Raw genomic sequence first — 19,483 nt, 5'->3', positions numbered from 1 at the left:
GAACATTGGGAGTTTATGAAGTGGACGTTTATTCTGCCTTGTCTGCCAAAATTGATTCATTATTTCACAAGGTGAAAAATATGTCACAATTAGCTAACGCAGCGCAGTTGAAGAAGGCCAGTCGTGAGGAATGTAGAGCTGAACATGTAACAGCAGAATGTCCAATCTTGGTACAAGAAGTAGAGCATGCAGATTTTGTTCAATGGGGACAGGGCAGCAAAACAACACATTTGGGGAAACATACAATTCGAGTTGGAAAAAGCATCTAAATTTCTCTTAGAGCAATCAAACCCAGAATAGACCATAGGGTCAGTATCAGCAGCCAGAGAAAAGTCTCAACTTTAAGAGATGTTCGGTAAATTTATGGAGAAGACCAACCAGTACATGGAGGCCAATAGTCAATCCAGGAGGAAAACCGACGCCACTCTTCAAGACCAGAATGTAGCCATAAAAAATCTAGAAACTCAAATGGGACAGATGATAGTTTCTTTGACTGGCAGAGCACTAGGTAGTTTGCTAAGTAACACCTAAATAAACCCGTAAGAACATGCTAAGGCAATCACAACTCGAAGTGGAAAGTAGCTACTTGAGATACATGCAAAAAGGCTGGGTGTAAATTGAGAAAAAAATCTCCTATAATTGAAGAGACTATAGAGCATGACGAGCAGATAAAAGAATCTACCCCAACCGAAAAACCGAACAAATCACAGGATAAGGCAACCGTCAACCTTCATGAGCCTCCCATTCCTTTTCCATTGAGGCTAAAGAAGTAAAAGTTGGAGCAACAATACAAGAAATTTCTATAAGTCTTCAAGAAGCACCACATCAATATTCCACTCGTCGATGCACTATTCCAGATGCCTAGCTATGTAAAATTCCTAAAGGACATACTATCAAATAAACGCAAGCTAGGGAATCACAAGATAGTGATGCTAACAAAGGAGTGCAGTGCCAGAATTCAGAAAAGTTCCCACCGAACTTGAAAGATCTAGGGAGTTTTACTATTCCTTGTACTCTTGGCGAAGTTTATTTTGATAAAACTTTATATGATCTTGGTACAAGTATTAATTTAATGCCTCTATCTATTTTCAGGAAACTTGGCTTGGGAGAGGCTAAGGCGACTACAGTGACACTGCAACTAGCTGATCGGTCATCGACACATCCTAGGAGAATAGTAGAGGATGTGCTTGTCAAAGTTGAAAAATTCATATTCCTCACGAATTTCCTAATCTTAGACATGGAAGAGGACAAGGACATCCCATTGATAATTGGCAGACTGTTCTTGGGAACAAGGAGAGCTTTGATCGACGTTTAGAATGGGCAGTTGATTTTGAGATTAGGAGAAGAGCAGATCTCGTTTAATGTCTTCAACGCAATCAAACTACCTATAGAGTCAGACAGTTGCTTTCAGGTCGACGTGATTGATAAGATAGTTCAAGACTCATTTTTGCTACACAATCTATCAGATGCCTATGAAGCTTGCATTGCACACTCTCAGTCAACGCAATCCGTTTCGATGGAGATAGAAACATGTGCAAGGTTTTTGGATACTAACCCACCATATACATGCAGAAGGTATTTTGAAGAGCTTGGGATAGGACCCACGAAACCATTACCATCCATTCAGCAGCCACCGAAATTAGAACTCAAGCAACTATCACACATAAGATATTCATACTTGGGGGAGTCTTGTACACTCCCGGTTATCATCTCAAACATAGTCAGTGAAGTGGAAGAGGAAAAACTGCTTAGGGTACTAAGGGAAAATAAAACAGCAATTGGATGAACTATAGCAGATATAAAAAGGATTAGCCCTTCACTATGCATGCATAAGATTCTCGTGGAGGAGAATTTTCGGCCAACCATAGAGAGTGAAAGGAGGTTGAACCCAAATATGAAGGAAGTAGTCAGAGCAGAGGTCCTTAAACTTCTAGATGCTGGAATAATATATCCGATATTAGACAATGCATGGACTAGCCCCGTTTCGGTGGTACCAAAGAAAGGTCGTGTAACGCCCCGACCCCTAGTGGACCAGAACGCTACTTACTTTACTTAGCTTAACCGGTGGTTGAGTAACAAGCGTATATGTTTTAGCGGAAGCTTACATCTTCGGATAATAATTTAAATAACAATACTTCGAATACTTTAAACAAAAACACTGAATCATTTTTCAAAACAACAAAATGTAATTTATTTGAAGAAAACATAACTTGTTCTCGCATTCTGCATTATTCAAAACTTTAAAGAAATAACGTTGGAAAACATTTCATAAAAATAAATCCAAATCACTTATTCATCAGATTTTCATGGGCTCGTTGCATCACTCTCCATCTTCTCCTCCATCCATGCCCGAGGTTGAATCCTTCAATCTGTAGAGATGTGATTAAACCCGTGAGTTGAAAAACTTAATAGGCGTCATAGGTGCATTCGTGATCAAGCTATACATTTCAAAACATTAACTTTATAACTTTTCATACATGTCGTACCCGGAGGCACCATTTGACATGAAGGGGTATGCCGTACTCGAGGGCACCATTTGACATACGAACATTTCTTCAACATAGAGGGGTATGCCGTACCGGAGTACCATTTGACATACAACCATTAACATAGAGGGATATGCCGTACCAGAGTATCATCTGACATACAAACATTAACATGAATCGAAACTTATAACTTAACACGATTAAACACATTGCACCTCTACCTACCTTGATTGAGGCTTTTGAAACTTTGAAAACTTGGATTGAAAACTTCGATGAAACTTGGACGTTGAAAGAAATGCACTCCTTGGATGTTTGAAAATCGTTGAGAATTGATGCTTGAAAACACTTCTTAAACTTCTAGGAAAAATAATTTTCCTCCCTCTCTTTTTCTCTCTTGGAAACTCTTTCTTTAGTATGTAAAAGCTCTTGCTTTTGGTGTAAGATAAAATGAGTGAAATGAAGTCTCTATTTATAGGTAAATATTTCATAACTTAAAGCAAATGAAGGGTCAAATTTCATTTAAGAGAGAAAACATGGGTGTCATTTACGTTTGAGGTTAAATGCTTCAATTTGGTGGGGGGTTTTTATTGCCAAAAACGTGGGTGGCCCTTTGAGGAAATAATTGATGAAAATAAATATTTAAATTCTAGAGAAAAATGAGAATTTTCATTTCAGGCAGTTTCGATCGACCGGTTGTAGTCCGGTTGACACTGCACAGCTTTCAGTGTTTCTATCATAACTTCTTCTCCCGATATCCGATTTAGATAATTCAAAGTGTATTGGAAAGCTAACTCAAAGAGATACAAATTTTATTTAGATATCATTTTCGATTCCTATGTCGAAAATGGGTCTCAAATGAGACTAAAAATCTGAAGTATACTTTAGTCATCCAATATTCATGTCTTAGTGCCACTAAGGTGTCTAGAATTATTTGGGGTTCTACATCCCCCACACCTTAATTAAAATTTCATCCTCGAAATTTACCTTCTGATTGGGTGAATAGTGTTGGATACTTGTCTTTGGCTTCTTCTTCTTTTTCCCAAGTGGCTTCTTCTATGTCGTGATGATTCCACTGTATCTTAACCAGCTGAATCTCTTTATTCCTTAGTTTATGCACTTTTCGATCCAATATCTTGATCGATGGTTCCTCGTACGACAAATCTTTCTGCACCTCCAAGGTTTGATAACTCACTACATGATTAGGATTATGTACATACTTCTTTATCATCGATATATGGAACACATTGTGCACTGCCGATAATTCAGGTGGCAAAGCTAGTCAGTAAGCCACATTTCCGACTCTATCAAGTATCTCGAGAGGTCCAATATACCGGGGTCGTAGCTTGCCTTTCTTTCCAAATGTAAGTACACCTTTCATCGGTGCTACTTTCAGAAACACTTTATACCCAACTTGGAATTCTAAATCCTTCCTCCTTGTATCTGCATAGTTCTTTTGTCAATCCTGTGCTGCCTTTATTCTTGCACGGATCTTATTGATTACCTCGACCGTCCTTTCAACCACTTCTGGTCCCAAAACTCTCTTCTCTCCGACTTCATCCCAATAAACAGGGGATCTACATCTTCTACCATAGAGAGCTTCGTATGGTGCCATTCCAATAGTTGCTTGGAAATTGTTATTATAAGCGAACTCTGCTAGATGTAAGTATGACTCCCAATTACCTCCTAGATCTAAAACACATGTTCTCAGCATGTCTTCCAAAGTTTGGATGGTCCTTTCAGACTGACCATCAGACTGACGGTGATATGCTGTACTAAAGTTCAGCTTCGTTCCCATAGCTCCTTGTATACTTTTCCAAAATTTGGAGGTGAACCTTGGGTCTCTGTCAGACACAATGGATACAAGTACACCGTGTAATCTCACAACCTCTTTAATGTACAACTGTGCCAATTGGTCTAAACTGAATGTCATTTTCACTGGAAGAAAATGAGCTGACTTCGTTAGTCGATCCACTACTACCCATATAGCATTATTTCCTCTTGCTGACTTCGGGAATCCAACCACAAAGTCCATCGTGATATTTTCCCATTTTCATTCAGGTATATCTAGTGGATTTAACAATCCAGCTGGTTTTTGGTGTTTTACCTTAACCTGTTGACATACCATGCATTTCTGCACGTACAACCCTATACTTCTTTTCATATTTCTCCACCAAAATGTATCTCGAAGATCTCGATACATTTTCGTACCACCGGGATGTGCGGTGTACGGGGTGGAATGAGCTTCTTTCAATATCTCATTTCTCAAGGTTTCATCATTAGGCACGTAAATTCTTCCTCCAAATATCAGTGCCTGATCCTCAGTTACTCCAAAGTCCTTTTTCTTATCGGTACCAACTTCATTCTTAATCTCCTGCAAAAATGAGTCTTTATTTTGTGCTTCTATAATTCGATCTCTAAGAGTAGGTCGAATTATTAAAGCTATTAGACGAGCAGTGACTTGTCCTGGTGTGGTAACCACTTCGATCTGCAACTTTTTCAAGTCCTTGACTAACTCCACTTGAGAGGTGGGTAGTGACGTCAATTGTCCCATTGATTTTCTACTTAGAGCGTCGGCCACAACATTAGCCTTACCCGGATGGTAGTGAATAGTGCAATCGTAATCGTTCACCAATTCCAACCATCGTCTCTATCGCATATTCAATTCCTTCCGTGTAAAGAAATACTTGAGACTTTTGAATTCTGTGTAGATATCACACTTCCATCCATACAAGTAGTGTCGCCGTATCTTCAAAGCGTGTACTACCGCTGCAAGTTCTAAATCATGCGTCGGGTAGTTCTGCTCATGTTTCTTCAATTGTCTTGAAGCACATGCTATCACTTTTCCATTCTGCATTAGTACACATCCCAATCCTCGCTTGGATGTGTCGCTGTATATAACAAACCCTTCCGTACCTTCAGGTATTGTTAATACAGGTGCTGATATCAACTTCTGCTTAAGTTCTTGGAAACTTCGTTCACATTTTTCTGTCCATTGGAATTTTACTCCCTTCCTTGTAAGCTACATCATTGGTCCAGCTATTTTGGAGAATCCTTCTATGAGTCTCCTATAATATCCAGCCAATCCTTGAAAACTCCGTACTTTGCCAGCATTTGTTGGTGCTTTCCAGTTGGTTACTGCTTCTACTTTTGCTGGATCTACTTCAATCCCTTGGGCAGTAACTACATGTCCAAGAAATCCAACTCGTTCAAGCCAAAACTCGCACTTCTTGAATTTGGCATACAACTTCTCCTTGCGTAATACCTCTAAGGCTATTCTCAAGTGCTCTTCACATTGCTCCTTACTCTTGGAATATATCAGAATGTCATCGATGAAGACTATGACAAACTTATCCAAGTATTGATGAAACACTCGATTCATCAGGTCCATGAGCACTGCAGGTGCATTGGTTAGCCCAAACGGCATCACCGTAAATTCGTAGTGTCTATATCGAGTTGTAAAAGTTGTCTTAGGTATATCTTTTGACTCTACTTTCAGTTGATGGTATCCCGATCGTAAGTCGATCTTGGAAAATACCTTAGCTCCTTTCAGTTGATCTAACAGATTCTCGATCCTCGGGAGTGGGTACTTATTCTTGATGGGTTAATCGATTTATCTCCCTATAATCGATGCATATCCTCATGCTTCCATCTTTCTTCTTTACAAACAACACCGGCGCATCCCATGGAGATACGCTTGGTCGTATGAAGCCCATATCTAGGAGTTCTTGCAACTGCTTCTTTAATTCTTATAGTTCCTTTGGGGCCATTCGGTATTGGGCCTTAGATACTGGTGCCGCCCTGAGAATTAGGTCTATGGTGAATTCCACTTGTCTATCGGGTGGAATACCAGATAGATCTTCTGGAAACACATCTACGAATTCCCGTACTACTGGTACATTTTCAACCTTTATCGTCTCTTATTTCCCTCCTAAGATACTTACTAGATATCCTTGACATGTTTCTTTTCTCAACATCTTCTCAGCTTGTAAAGTCAATACTAGTCGAATAAGGGGTTTCGTCTTCATTCCAAGGAACAAAAATGGTTCCTCTCTTGGTTTCTGAAATGATACTTCCATTTCCTTACATCGGATGGTGGCGTAATTACAACCTAACCAATCCATGCCTAGTATTACATCAAAATCCTTCATTTCTATCATGTATAGGTTCGCTTCCATTGGTTTTCCCTCAACTTCGATACTTACTGACTTGGCTATTCTATCAGTATTCAAAGGGTTGCACGAAGGAATACTAACTTCTAATGTACCTTCCGACTTATCACAGGTAATACTAGATTTAGCCATAAAAGTTGTTGAAGCAAAGGAGTGTGTAGCTCCTGAATCAAACAATAGATAAGCAGGTGTATTAGCTATCAGTAGAGTACCTGCTATGACATTAGAGTTTTCCTCTGCATCCTGTTGAGTCAATGCAAAAACTCGTGCTTTTCCTTTTTGGTTCTGGTCGCTGTTATCATCCTTCTTCTGGGTATGTGTCGGACAATCCCTAATGATATGTCCTGGCTTGCCACATCGAAAACAGACATTTTTCCCTTGTAAGTACTCGCCACGATGTGTCCTTCCACACTTAGAACAGGGAACAATAACTGGCACAATGCTTTTGCTGGCATTGGCTCTGCCATTAGCTTTCTTGTTCTACTACTTGCCTTTTCCCTTGTCCTGGCCATTCCATTTCCTCTTTCCCATGTTACCATTGTCCGGTTGATTGAACAGTTGACCATGTTGTTCAGCTCTAGTCTTCTAGTACCAAATAGCATGAGTTCTTTCCAGCATTTCACGGTATGTGGTGAAGCGATGGGACATAAGTATCATGCTTATATCCAAGTTCAGCCCTTGTTCAAACCTTCGTACCTTCTTATCTTCCGTATCCACCAGATGTGGGGCATACCTTGAAAGTTGATCAAACTTCCTCTCATACTCAGTCAGGGACATAGTCTTTTGCTTGAGTTGGAGGAATTCACTTTCTTTGTGATCCCTCAAGGACTGGGGAAAGTACTTGTCCATTACTTCCCCTTTGAATTGCTCCCAAGTCAATTCTTTTTGTTGCTCAGGGGTCCTTATCCTTGACATTGAGTCCCACCAGTGACTTGTATCACCGAAGAACATGAACTCAGCACACTGGACTTTCTGAGCGTCCGTGCACCCTATCAATCGGCTCCAACTTGCGAAGCCACTCCTCGGCTGTAAGTGGATCAGCTGCTCCGTTGAAGGTAGGGGATTTGTGCCTTCAAAATTTGCTCGACCACTGAAGCATGGTTTGAAACATTAGGAGCTAGTAGTAGAGGTTGAGCTTGGTTCAGGTTTGGCTGTTTAGGTCTTGTACCGCTCGGAGGAGGTCTCTTATCAAGTTTTGGTTTGCGCGGGCCATTTCCTTTAGACAAAACATATGGTTCTTATTAGTTTCATTCTTCGAATACTAAAGCAAAGAAGATAGTATTTTATCTCTTGACATAAGGGAAGCTATTACAAGGATTTAAATCTAATCCCTATAAGTTCTACGAATCTTCTTTGGTGGAGCTTCATCTTTGGAGAAGCCTTCCATCTCAGGTCCAGACTCTATGTCCATCTCAACTTATGGCTCAGGCTTAGGATCATTCTCTAAATCATCCTCGGGTTCTTCTTTCTCACCCAAAGGTTTCTCCTCAAGCTCCTCATGGATTACATTATCCCACAAATCAATCAGGGCATGGCAATACCTCTCAAACTCGAAGAGGTTTGGGTTGCCTTCTAACATTTCATCCCTAACCATGACTCCCATATCTCCCCATTGAGGTGGGATGGAGTGTATGAGGTTATTTATGGCCTCAATATGCGTGATCTCCATACCAGCGTTAACCGCTGTCATGCATCTCTCATAGATGTCATACACATGTTCGCTAAGCGGTCGGGTCGGATCAGTTACATAGTTTTCATAGGAATAAATAGCAATTCTACGGTTCAATGCTTCCCTATATGCCCTAGCCGTTCTACGAGCCATATCTGTTACATTTTCACATACATCATACTTTTTCTTTGCTCAAAGAAAACATGCAAATATTTAAACTTTCATATCATGCAATTCCCTTTAAGCCCTTAGCTTTTGCCCAAGTCCATTACATATCTTTAAATAACACATCTCTAAATCATATCAAAGTATCATAACATAAACATAATCATTAACTTTAAACATGAACATACTGGGCTATAGGATGAGGTTGATGGATGGATGCACGATGCCATGGAATACCTTAAACTTTTCATTTTCCTTTTAAAAAAAAAACATACTTGGTCTACAGAACCGGCTAAACCTTGCTCTGATACCACGCTGTAACGCCCCGACCCCTAGTGGACCGGAACGCTATTTACTTTACTTAGCTTAACAAGTGGTTTAGTAACAAGTGTATATGTTTTAACGGAAGCTTACATCTTCGGATAATAATTTAAATAACAATACTTCGAATACTTTAAACAAAAACACTGAATCATTTTTCAAAACAGCAAAATATAATTTATTTGAAGAAAACATAACTTGTTCTCGCATTCTGCGTTATTCAAAACTTTAAAGAAATAACGTTGGAAAACATTTCATAAAAATAAATCCAAATCACTTATTCACTGGATTTCCATGGGCTCGTTGCATCACTCTCCATCTTCTCCTCCATCCATGCTGGAGGTTGAATTCCTTCAATCTGTAGCGATGAGATTAAACCTGTGAGTTGAAAAACGCAATAGGTGTCATAGGTACATTCGTGATCAAGCTATATATTTCAAAACATTAACTTTATAACTTTTCATACATGCCGTACCTGGAGGCACCATTTGACATGAAGGGGTATGCCGTACTCGAGGGCACCATTTGACATACGAACATTTTTTCAACATAGAGGGGTATGCCGTACCGGAGTACCATTTGACATACAACCATTAACATAGAGGGATATGCCGTACCGGAGTACCATTTGACATACAAACATTAACATGAATCGAAACTTATAACTTAACACTGTTAAACACATTGCACCTCTACCTACCTTGATTAATGCTTTTGAAATTTTGAAAACTTGGATTGAAAACTTCAATGAAACTTGGATGTTGAAAGAAATGCACTCCTTGGATGTTTGAAAACCGTTGAGAATTGATGCTTGAAAACACTTCTTAAACTTCTAGGAAAAATAGTTTTCTTCCCTCTCTTTTTCTCTCTTGGAAACTCTTTCTTTAGTATGTAAAAGCTCTTGCTTTTGGTGTGAGAAAAAAATGAGTGAAATGAGGTCTCTATTTATAGGTAAATATCCCATAACTTATAGCAAATGAAGGGTCAAATTTCATTTAAGAGAGAAAATATGGGTACCATTTAAGTTTGATGTTAAATGCTTCAATTTAGTGGGGTTTTTATTGGCAAAAACGTGGATGGCCCTTTGAGAAAATAATTGATGAAAATAAATATTTAAATTCTAGATAAAAATGAGAATTTTCATTTCATGCAGTTTCGGTCGACCGGTTGTAGTCCAGTTGATACTGCACAGTTTTCAGTTTTTATGTCATAACTTCTTCTCCCGATACCGATTAAGGTAATTCAAAGTACATTGAAAAGCTAACTCAAAGAGCTACAACTTTTATTCAGATATCATTTTCCAAATCGAATGTTTCCTATGTCAAAAATGGGTCTCAAATGAGACTAAAAATTCAAAGTATACTTTATTCATCCAATATTCATGTCTTAATGCCACTAAGATGTCTAGAATTATTTGGGGTTCTACAGGTGGAATCACAATAGTGCCAAATGAAAATAATGAGCTGATGCCGACCAGAACAGTGATAGGATGGAGGGTTTGCATCGATTATCGTAAACTTAACACAGCTACTAGAAAAGATCACTTTTCCTTTCCATTTATTGATCAGATGCTAGAGATATGGGCAAGCCACTCGCATTACTATTTTCTTGATGGGTATTCAGGACACAATCAGATACTAGTGGCACCAGATGATCAGGAGAAAACAACTATCACTTATCTCTATGGTACTTTCATATACCACAGGATGCCTTTCGACCTTTGCAATGCCCGTGACACATTTCAACGATGCATGATGGCTATTTTCTCAAATATGGTAGAGAGGTTTATAGAGATATTCGTGGATGATTTTTCGATCTTTGGGTCTTCATTTGACAAGTGTTTGCAACACTTGAATTTGTTATTGCAAAGATATAGGTAAACTAATTTGGTATTGAATTGAAAAAAAATGCCCCTTCATGGTGTAGGAAGGGATTGTACTCGGGCATCGAGTCTCAACCAAAGGAATTGAGGTGGATAAAGCAAAAATTCAGGTCATTGAGAAGTTACTGCTACTAACATCAATTAAAGGGGTTCGCAATTTCTTGGGACATGCTGGGTTCTACTGAAGATTTATTAAGGATTTTTCAAAAATCACCAAGCCTCTATGTAACCTGTTGTTAAAAGATATGCCATTTGAATTTAATGAAGAATTCTTGACAACTTCCAACACTTTGAAGGAAAAACTCACGTCAGCATCGGTAATTGTAGCACCTGATTGGGAATTACCTTTTGAATTAATGTGTGATGCCAGTGATCATGCCGTGGGCGCAGTATTGGGACAGCAAAGAAACAAGGTTTTTCATGTGATTTACTATGCAAGCAGAACTTTGAATGATGCCCAGATCAACTACGCAACCACTGAAAAGGAGGTTTTGGCCGTGGTTTATGCATTTGACAAATTCAGGTAATATCTTATGGCATCTAAGTTCATAGTCTACACAGATTACGCCGCATTAAAATATCTGATGATAAAGATGGATGCTAAGTCGAGATTAATCCGTTGGGTGTTACTATTGCAAGAATTTGACATCGAAATGAGGGACAAAAAGGGTAGTAAAAATGTAGTGGCAGGTCAACTATCTCGATTGGAGTCGGGAGAGACAGACGAATCAGTGGATATTAATGAGATTTTCTCGGACGAGCAGATGTTGAGTGTGGAAGAAGCACCCTTGTATGCTGATATTGTCAAATATCTAGCTAAGTCTATTCTACGGCCAGATTACTCAAGTCACTAAAGGAAAAAGTTCTTTGTTGAATTGAAGTACTATTTTTGGGAAGATCCCATTCTCTATAGGCAAGGGGCCGATCAAACTGTGAGAAGGTACATACCTGAAGATGAAATACCTGAGATTTTTGAGCATTGTCATTCATCTACCTATGCGGGATACTTTGGAGCTTCAAAGGCTGTTGCAAAGATTTTACAGTTGAGGTTTTATTGGCCTACATTGTTTATAGATGCCTTTGAGTATGTCAAGAGGTGTGATAGATGTCAACGCACTGGGAATATCTCAAGAAGGAATGAGATGCCACTTAACAACATATTGGAATTTGAGATATTTGACATCTAGGGAATCGACTTTATGAGACCTTTTCCCTCATTGTTCTCAAATCAGTACATTCTGGAGGTAGTTGACAATGTGTCAAAATGGGTGGAAGTTGTTCCATTGCCAACAAATGATGTAAAGGTGGTGATTGGGTTCTTGAAAAGACACATCTTCACCAGATATGGCACATTGCGGGCAATAATTAGTGACGAGGGCAAACACTTCTGCAATTGCTAATTTGAGCAATTATTGAGAAAGTATGGGGTTAAACACCATGTAGCAACTCCATATCATCCACAGACTAGCGGGCAAGTTGAAATGTCTAATTGAAATTTGAAGAGAATACTTGAGGTTATAGTAAATTCTTCCCGAAAGGACTAGTCTAAAAAGTTAGACGATGCATTATGCGCATATAGGACAGCATTTAAGAAATTGATAGGCATCTGTCCATATCGCCTACTTTTTGAGAAAGCATGCCTCCTCACACTAGAAATAGAACACTGCACGTATTGGGCTATGAAACAGTTGAACATGGATTTGAAGGCCGCCAGTGAAAATCGTTTACTGCAACTCAATGAGTTAGATAAATTTAGGATGGAAGCATAAGAAAACTTGAAGCTTTACAAAGAATGCACTAAAAAGTGGCACGACCTATACATTCAAAAGCGAGAGTTCGAAGTGGGGTAGAAAGTTTTGTTGTATAACTCGAGACTCAAGCTCTTCCCGAGAAAACTAAGGTCAAGATGGTCGAGTCCTTACACTGTCACAAACGTTCTGCCATATGGAGCCATACAGGTCAGCCATGAAACAAAGAGTACCTTCACAGTTAATGGATAAAGGCTGAAACACTACTGGGGTGGCGACTTCTCCAAATAAAAGTCCACCGTTCAACTCAGGACACCAACTTAAAGCAGAAATGGGAAAGTCGAGCTATCGACTATAACATAGCGCCGGGTGGGAGGCAACCCATTGTATCCTTTTGGTTTATTTTGTTTATCTGCATTAGCATAGGAATTTTTCAATTTCATGTTTGCATTTTTTTATATATAGATCATCGATCATCCATACATTTTAAAAGAGTTTAAGCACTATTCACACGAGTCCCTAGGCATTGAGCACGAGTTAAGATTGGTTGGGTGTGAAATTCACGCATTTTGAGGCAAAAGTTTGTTTTTCAAAATTTCAAGGGTCAATGAGTGAATACGAACTCAAAATTGGTTTTGGCACTAAGTCTATGGCCTACATGTCACCCATATGGTTTAAAATGTATTTTTGGAGAAGTGTGGGAGTGTGGGAAGGTCGTCAAATTCACTAATCGAAAACCAACTTTTAAGGCAAATTTGAGCTAAGTCCATTTTTTTATTCGGGGATCAATTGCATTATTTATTTTTCATATGTAAAATAAAGTTTCTTTTTAAAAAAATAAATTTTAGGAGGTAGTCTATGCGACTGCATAGGCATACTTGCCTTGCGGTCGCATGGCAGGAGCAGGGCCTAAAACGGCCCTGCTATTTTGCTCTATGTGACCGCAAGCATAAGCTCTATGTGGTCACATAGAGCAATCGAAAAAAAAATTTAGTTTAGACACACGACACTTGCACTCACACTCACACACCCATACCCAGTTCCCCCTCTCTCATACTCTCAACACAGAGAACTCCACAAGACTTAAGCACATCTCCTCACAGTTCTCTCTCTCTCTCTCTCACCCAACAAACACAGTCACGACACACATAACACAATATATTGCACAAATCTTTGCTTTATCAAACATTGGAATGAGTAGGGATTTCCAATCTCCCAATTCTACACAAAACTTCAAGGTAAGTGCCCTATACCCTGCTCTACAAATTTCGCATTTAGGGATTTGTCTTGATTTTCAATAATTGGTGAAGATAGAGTGTTCTGTTATGTTGGTGATTGATATGTGAAAATGGGAGCTAGATTAGAAAGAATCAATTGTCAAGTTATGAAAATTTCATTATGCACACCACATGTTCAGTAAAATGCCTAAGTGACGAGTTTTTTGCAATTTTGTAAACTTTGCTTTCCTGGTGCATTCCAATTGAGATAAATAGCATTTGGGTGATGAGATATCACTGAAAAGGCTTTGGTAAACACAAAATCCCAAATTGTACACACGTAGGCACGACATGGCTAGGTCACAGCACCCTACGTCACCTACTTGGCCCCTTCATTTACCTTACCAAACGACCTCCGATCAATGTGAAATTTGAATATGTGCTAGAGTACATTGAATATTTCCATATGCCCTGAGGTTGCTTGAAGAAATTTCAATATTTCTTGGTAATGCCCGGGGTGAAAGTTCTCACTTGGTCATGAGTCAAAATTTCTTAAAGTGCATGTTTGGGCCTAATTTTGTTAGTTTTTATTATTGGTGCAATATTTCTACCATTTTGAATTTCAATTGTTGAATACTACATACAAAATGTTAAACATGCATTGTGAAGTAACTTTGGGAGATTTGTGCGTCACAGTCTACTCTATTATTTTTTCTTCATGTCTAATTTATTACACTCTTGGTTTTTGATATTGAAAATTCACCTCTTGTAAGATGCCGTCGAAACGAACCTCAAAAAGGGAAGGAAAAAGTTGGAACATCATCTGGGATAGCTCGTACTAGAGAGCTAAAAGGAGGTATACAAAGATTCCTGAACCCCGAAACATTAACTCGGTATTCCAATGTTATAAATCTGTGGGCACTAATCCCAGATTGACAAGTAAAATTGGATGATTTTCTTGGCTTCGAATTAGTCACTTTGGTCGAGCGATGTGGATGGGAGAAAATAGTAGAACAGCCACACCCTGTATATGAGAATTTGATTGGAGAGTTTTATGCAAACTTCAATACTGATATTGATATACCAGGCTCTGATCATTTGCACCAGACAGGGGTTAGGACACAGTGGATCATGTTCTCACCAGAGGTTATCCATGATTATTATCAGCTCATGTAGAACAACAGAACCCCCATCCTGGGTGAGTTTAACTGGAACAAAGTGGCAGAGGTCTTATTGAGATGGAGACTGCTTGGCCACTTCGAACAACTGAATGGCACCAAATTGAGCTAACACCATCAATAGCCACCCAGTGGTTGTTTATGTTTTACAATATCGAGCTACATCGCACAGAACAACATACCGGTTTCATCTATCACTTGGTTTGGGAAAATAAGATTGATCTTGCCACATTCTGCTATGACTAGATGCACAATTTGGCTATTTGGGAGATAGACACAGTTCTTTGATTTCTCCCAGCCTCATCAGTGGAATACGCAAGGCAGCAGGTGTCACTATCCCATCAGGGAAAGCGTATGCTAAACCTAGTCCCCTTATAAAGCGCGCTACACTGGAGGCTCAGGACAGAGCCAGGATAAAACACATGGAGAAGGAAGAAAATGAGAGACGCAGGCAGCAACAGGCTGCGGCAGGACAAGTGGCTGCAGTTGATGAGATGCCACAGGCTCCTCCACTATCGATGGAAGTTGATACACTATTACTGCGTCAGACGTTTGTGACTCTCATGGGGACCAGCCGTGACATACAGGGTATCCAGCAGGCTCTAGGGGCTTTGACGACCAATATGCAGACATCCCATTGTAATATCAGTACCACCCAAACCATGGCAGAAACTGCTTACCAGGAGGCCCGAGCAGCTAGGAGGGAGATGGATGTAATGACCCGGGTCTCTGTACCCAAGTCGTTAGCTTACTTACTATCCGCTTTGGGTGGGCCTTGCGTCCACTTACCCTTCACAGCTTTCTGTCGCGTCTCTCAGGTTTTGAACTCATAACCTTTCCTTTAAATAAGACTTAAGTTGAATCCTGGTACCAATTGGGCAAAGCGAATAGTATGTAAGCTAACGACTTGGGTATAGAGACCTGGGTCGTTACAAAAAACATCCAATTGGTACCAGGATTCACTTAAGTCTTACTTAAGGGAAAGATTACGAATTCAAATCTTGGGAGATGCGACAGAAAGCTGTGAGGGATAAGTGGACGCAAGGCCCACCCAAAATAGACAGTACGTAAGCTAACGGCTGGGTACAGAGACCCAGGTCATTACAATGGATACTACGAACGGGCGGCTGAGTGTGTATGTAGGCCAAGTGGATGGCATACAGATAAGGGTAAATGATACTTGGGAAAGAATACGGAACATGGAGGAAGAAGTTAAAGCACAGCGTAATATGGTGAGAGTAGTGCAGGCAGAGTAGGTCCAGTAGTCAGACCTATTGAGGCAGATCGTGTCCCATCTCTCACCCCTACTAGGAGATGACACTGTGGGACCCAATTTTCGATCACCAACACAACAGTGATCAGGGGAGTCCTGTTTAACTCATTTTGTTATTTCGCCCTTGTCCTTCAAATTATGCCTTTTTAAACTTTTACTTTCACATTGAGGGCAATGTAATGTTTATGTTTGGGGGTGGTGGCATATTTTGAATGGTGACACATTTTGGATACTAATCTATTGATAGGTAATCTGTTTTGAATCTATCACAATCCATCAATACTTTTGTTTACAATTTGCATATTTTGTGTTTGATGACTGATTATAGGACTCTATTCAATATGTCATGTTAAGTTCATTGCATGCTTGTGTGGGCTTGATAGCCTTGCCGGCTATGATGTGATCATTGGACTGGTATAGTGAACCGGTGATGAATGTACTAACTGATACTTGTTGGTGTAGTACATGATCTTCTTTATGCACGCCACTCATGGTTTACATATTGAGTTAGTGATTGAGGTTTGTGACACAAGGTGTATAAAAATTGATAACGCTCTACCGAATGAAATAGTGAACCACCTTAAGACAGTTTGGAGATGGTTTAACAATTATAGGGAAACATTGAGATAATTGGGGGCTCTATGCATGAAATTTATCATGTGGATTACCTAGACAAGTGAGATGAAGACTAGGTGAAAGTCTTAAATTGGGGGTTGATTTTAGAGACCAAATGTCTAAAAAAATAATGAAGGGCATAAACCTAAATTAAGAAACCAAAATACCTTTTTCCATACCTTTATGACTCGAACAAGTAAGCATATAGGATACTTCGAAATCTGGTGTCCTAAAGCCAATTGGTTTGGGAGTCACCGGCCAAAAGCTTTCTATATGGGTCATATAGAAGGCAAGAGGGGAAGAGGTTAATAAAAAGTCATCTGATCGCGTCTTTATAACTTGAATGAATAAACCTGCAAGGGTGTAAAACCTGATACTCTAAGGCCAACTGGTCTGGGAATCACCGGCCAAAAGCTCGTTACAGGGTTATATAGAAAGCAAATGAGAAGATGACACCCAAAATTTTTTTTTTCAGAAAATAAAAAATAAAAGACATGATAGTATAGATAAAAGGCCGTGGACATTCGGTTGATAAAATTACACCTTTAAGGCGAGGAAAGTAATTGAGTTTAATCTTAAGTGTTGAAGCAATCAAATCTAGGAGAACCTTTACTTGTTGACATGTGAACAAGTGATAATGAGATCTATCCAAACTAAGAGTGGATAAGGATTGTAGTTTCTATAACCTTAACTTTGAAACACAACCCCAAGATAATTGAGAGAAAAGAATAAGTTTGAGGGTTGTGTATCTCTCGAGCGAGGCGAGGATATAGTTGATCAATCTCGGTCGGGATTAACTCCATCATGAGCTTGATATGTTGGCATGAGTTCATACAAACGTTAAGTGTACATTTAACAGGTAAAGGTTGATTTCATTCATGCACTATTGAAATTTCTTTCTGATGTCCAATCCTGAGACATGACAGGTTATTAAGCCATGTTTGTTGAGAGTTAAGTCACTATTTTGTTTGACAACAAACAGTAGTTCAAATTTGGGGAGTTTGATAAGTGTGTTTTTATGTATTTATATGACTCACAAACATGACTAAATCATGAGCAAAGTGTTTGAATTGTAGCTTAAATTCGTTTAATTCTTGAATTGTAGGGAATTTTGATGGACATGATGGAATTCACGAGAAAAAGAAGCAAAAAAGACCAAAACGAATCAAAGTGATAGTTCAGGGACCAAAGCGAAAATATCTAAAAGTTGAACCGAAGGAGCAATCAAAGATTTGATCGTGCCAAGTGCCAATTGAAGGTTAATATTAGTCGATGGGATGAGAAGATGGAAAAAATGAGGCCAAAATGGAAAAGAAGAAAGTTCAAGGACTAAAATGATCATCTTCAAAAAAGGCCTCTATGCCACCACAAGAGATTAACCTATGCCATCACGAGCATGGCTACAGAAACTGAAAACCCCAAAAATTTGATACCTACGTATAGGCAAAATTTGGGGTCCGACGCTGCAGTTTTCTGTTTACACAAAAACTCTTTTGGAACTCGATGGGAAGGTGATATAAATGCCTAGACTCGTCAGAATTAGGGTCAGAACGCATTCTAGGGGAACAAAACACATCTTGGAGGTGAATTTGAGGGAGATTAACGAAGGATTTCACGAAGATTATCAAGATTTCACGCGTATCTATAATTCGGTGATGTTTTATCTTCAAGAATTCGTGTATTCTTATATGTTCTCCACGTTAGGCTAGATTTTCTTGTACTAAGAGATCGATGAAGTATGTAATGTGATCTTTGGATTTTTATTTTTGAAATTTGACAATTAAACGCGTATTTGATTATTTGAATGGTTTATATGCATTAATTTATTCTATAATTAAGTGCACGTAATTATATGATATGTAGTGATTTATTTCTTGTATTTGAGAGAAGAGAAATAGATTTGACAAAGTATAAGTTATCGTAGGGTCCAATAGGGAATATAAATATACATCTATGTTTTGCGTGATTCATTAATTGCTCATAAAATTACATGCATTCTTATGTATATGTATCCGTCATAGAGATATAAGCGGATGGTATATAAGAATAGGTTTGATATTGCTCGAAAGAGTGTGTTGGATAGATTTAGGAGCATTGATTTGTCAATAATCCAATCGTTTTGCCAGATTATGAAATTAGGGTTTCAAGTGACATTACATAGGAATTCGTGATCCTAGTGCGGTTTAATTTCATCGAGTAAAATCAACTCGCGTTCCAATCATCATATTGCATTTAAATTCATTTAGATACATCGTGTTGTGTCTTTAAAACATTCAACAGTCATTTTAGCAAAACTAGTTTTTTCCATAATTAGGGTTTTGATAAATTAGATTTTCTTAGGTTAAAGCTTTAAATTTGATAAATTTGTTTTGGTTAAGGCTAAAGTAGATAAAGTTGAATTACTCGATCTTTGTGGGATGATATTTGGAACTTAATATTCCACTTTATCACTTGTTAACGAACTGTATACTTACGCTGAATTAAATTGAAAGAAAATATTTCGTGAACATCTAGAACTTTGTCTCACTAGGTGAAGAACATTATTAATTGCTAAATTTAATCTCAATTATGACAAAGATTTCATCTCCTTTATTTTTGCTTGTTAATCATCCCTCAAATTATTTGTATAAACTCTAAATGAAAAACACAGTGGTTTCACATCTCAGTTTTTACATATCTGATTAGTTTGAAGGGCTCATAGCAAGTCTACAGCTGATACGAGATTATATTTTTGTACAGTAGACTCATTGCTCATAGGAA

The 19,483-nt window shown here is 38.7% G+C and overlaps 1 protein-coding gene across 1 annotated transcript; it reads left to right on the top strand.

Annotated features, from left to right (window-relative positions):
* The first annotated feature begins 363 nt into the window (after positions 1-363).
* On the top strand, positions 364-1,315 carry LOC111404614. The gene is made up of 3 exons (XM_023033398.1): positions 364-508; positions 646-769; positions 913-1,315. The coding sequence occupies exons 1-3, from the start codon at positions 364-366 to the stop codon at positions 1,313-1,315; spliced, it is 672 nt and encodes a 223-aa protein (XP_022889166.1).
* The last annotated feature ends 18,168 nt before the right edge of the window (positions 1,316-19,483 follow it).

The sequence above is a fragment of the Olea europaea genome, chromosome 11 (genome assembly GCF_002742605.1).
Source record: "Olea europaea var. sylvestris chromosome 11, O_europaea_v1, whole genome shotgun sequence".
Lineage (NCBI taxonomy): Eukaryota > Viridiplantae > Streptophyta > Magnoliopsida > Lamiales > Oleaceae > Olea > Olea europaea.
Note: the sequence above shows the minus strand (reverse complement) of the source record. Positions and strands in the feature narration are given on the sequence as shown.

Bases quoted from the DNA above. Each gene is read 5' to 3' on its own strand.
- LOC111404614 (XM_023033398.1), top strand. From the start codon at position 364: ATGGAGAAGACCAACCAGTACATGGAGGCCAATAGTCAATCCAGGAGG. The intron at 509-645 runs GTAGTTTGCTAA...CTATAATTGAAG, and splicing joins TTTGACTGGCAGAGCACTAG to AGACTATAGAGCATGACGAG. The intron at 770-912 runs GTAAAAGTTGGA...AACGCAAGCTAG, and splicing joins TTTCCATTGAGGCTAAAGAA to GGAATCACAAGATAGTGATG.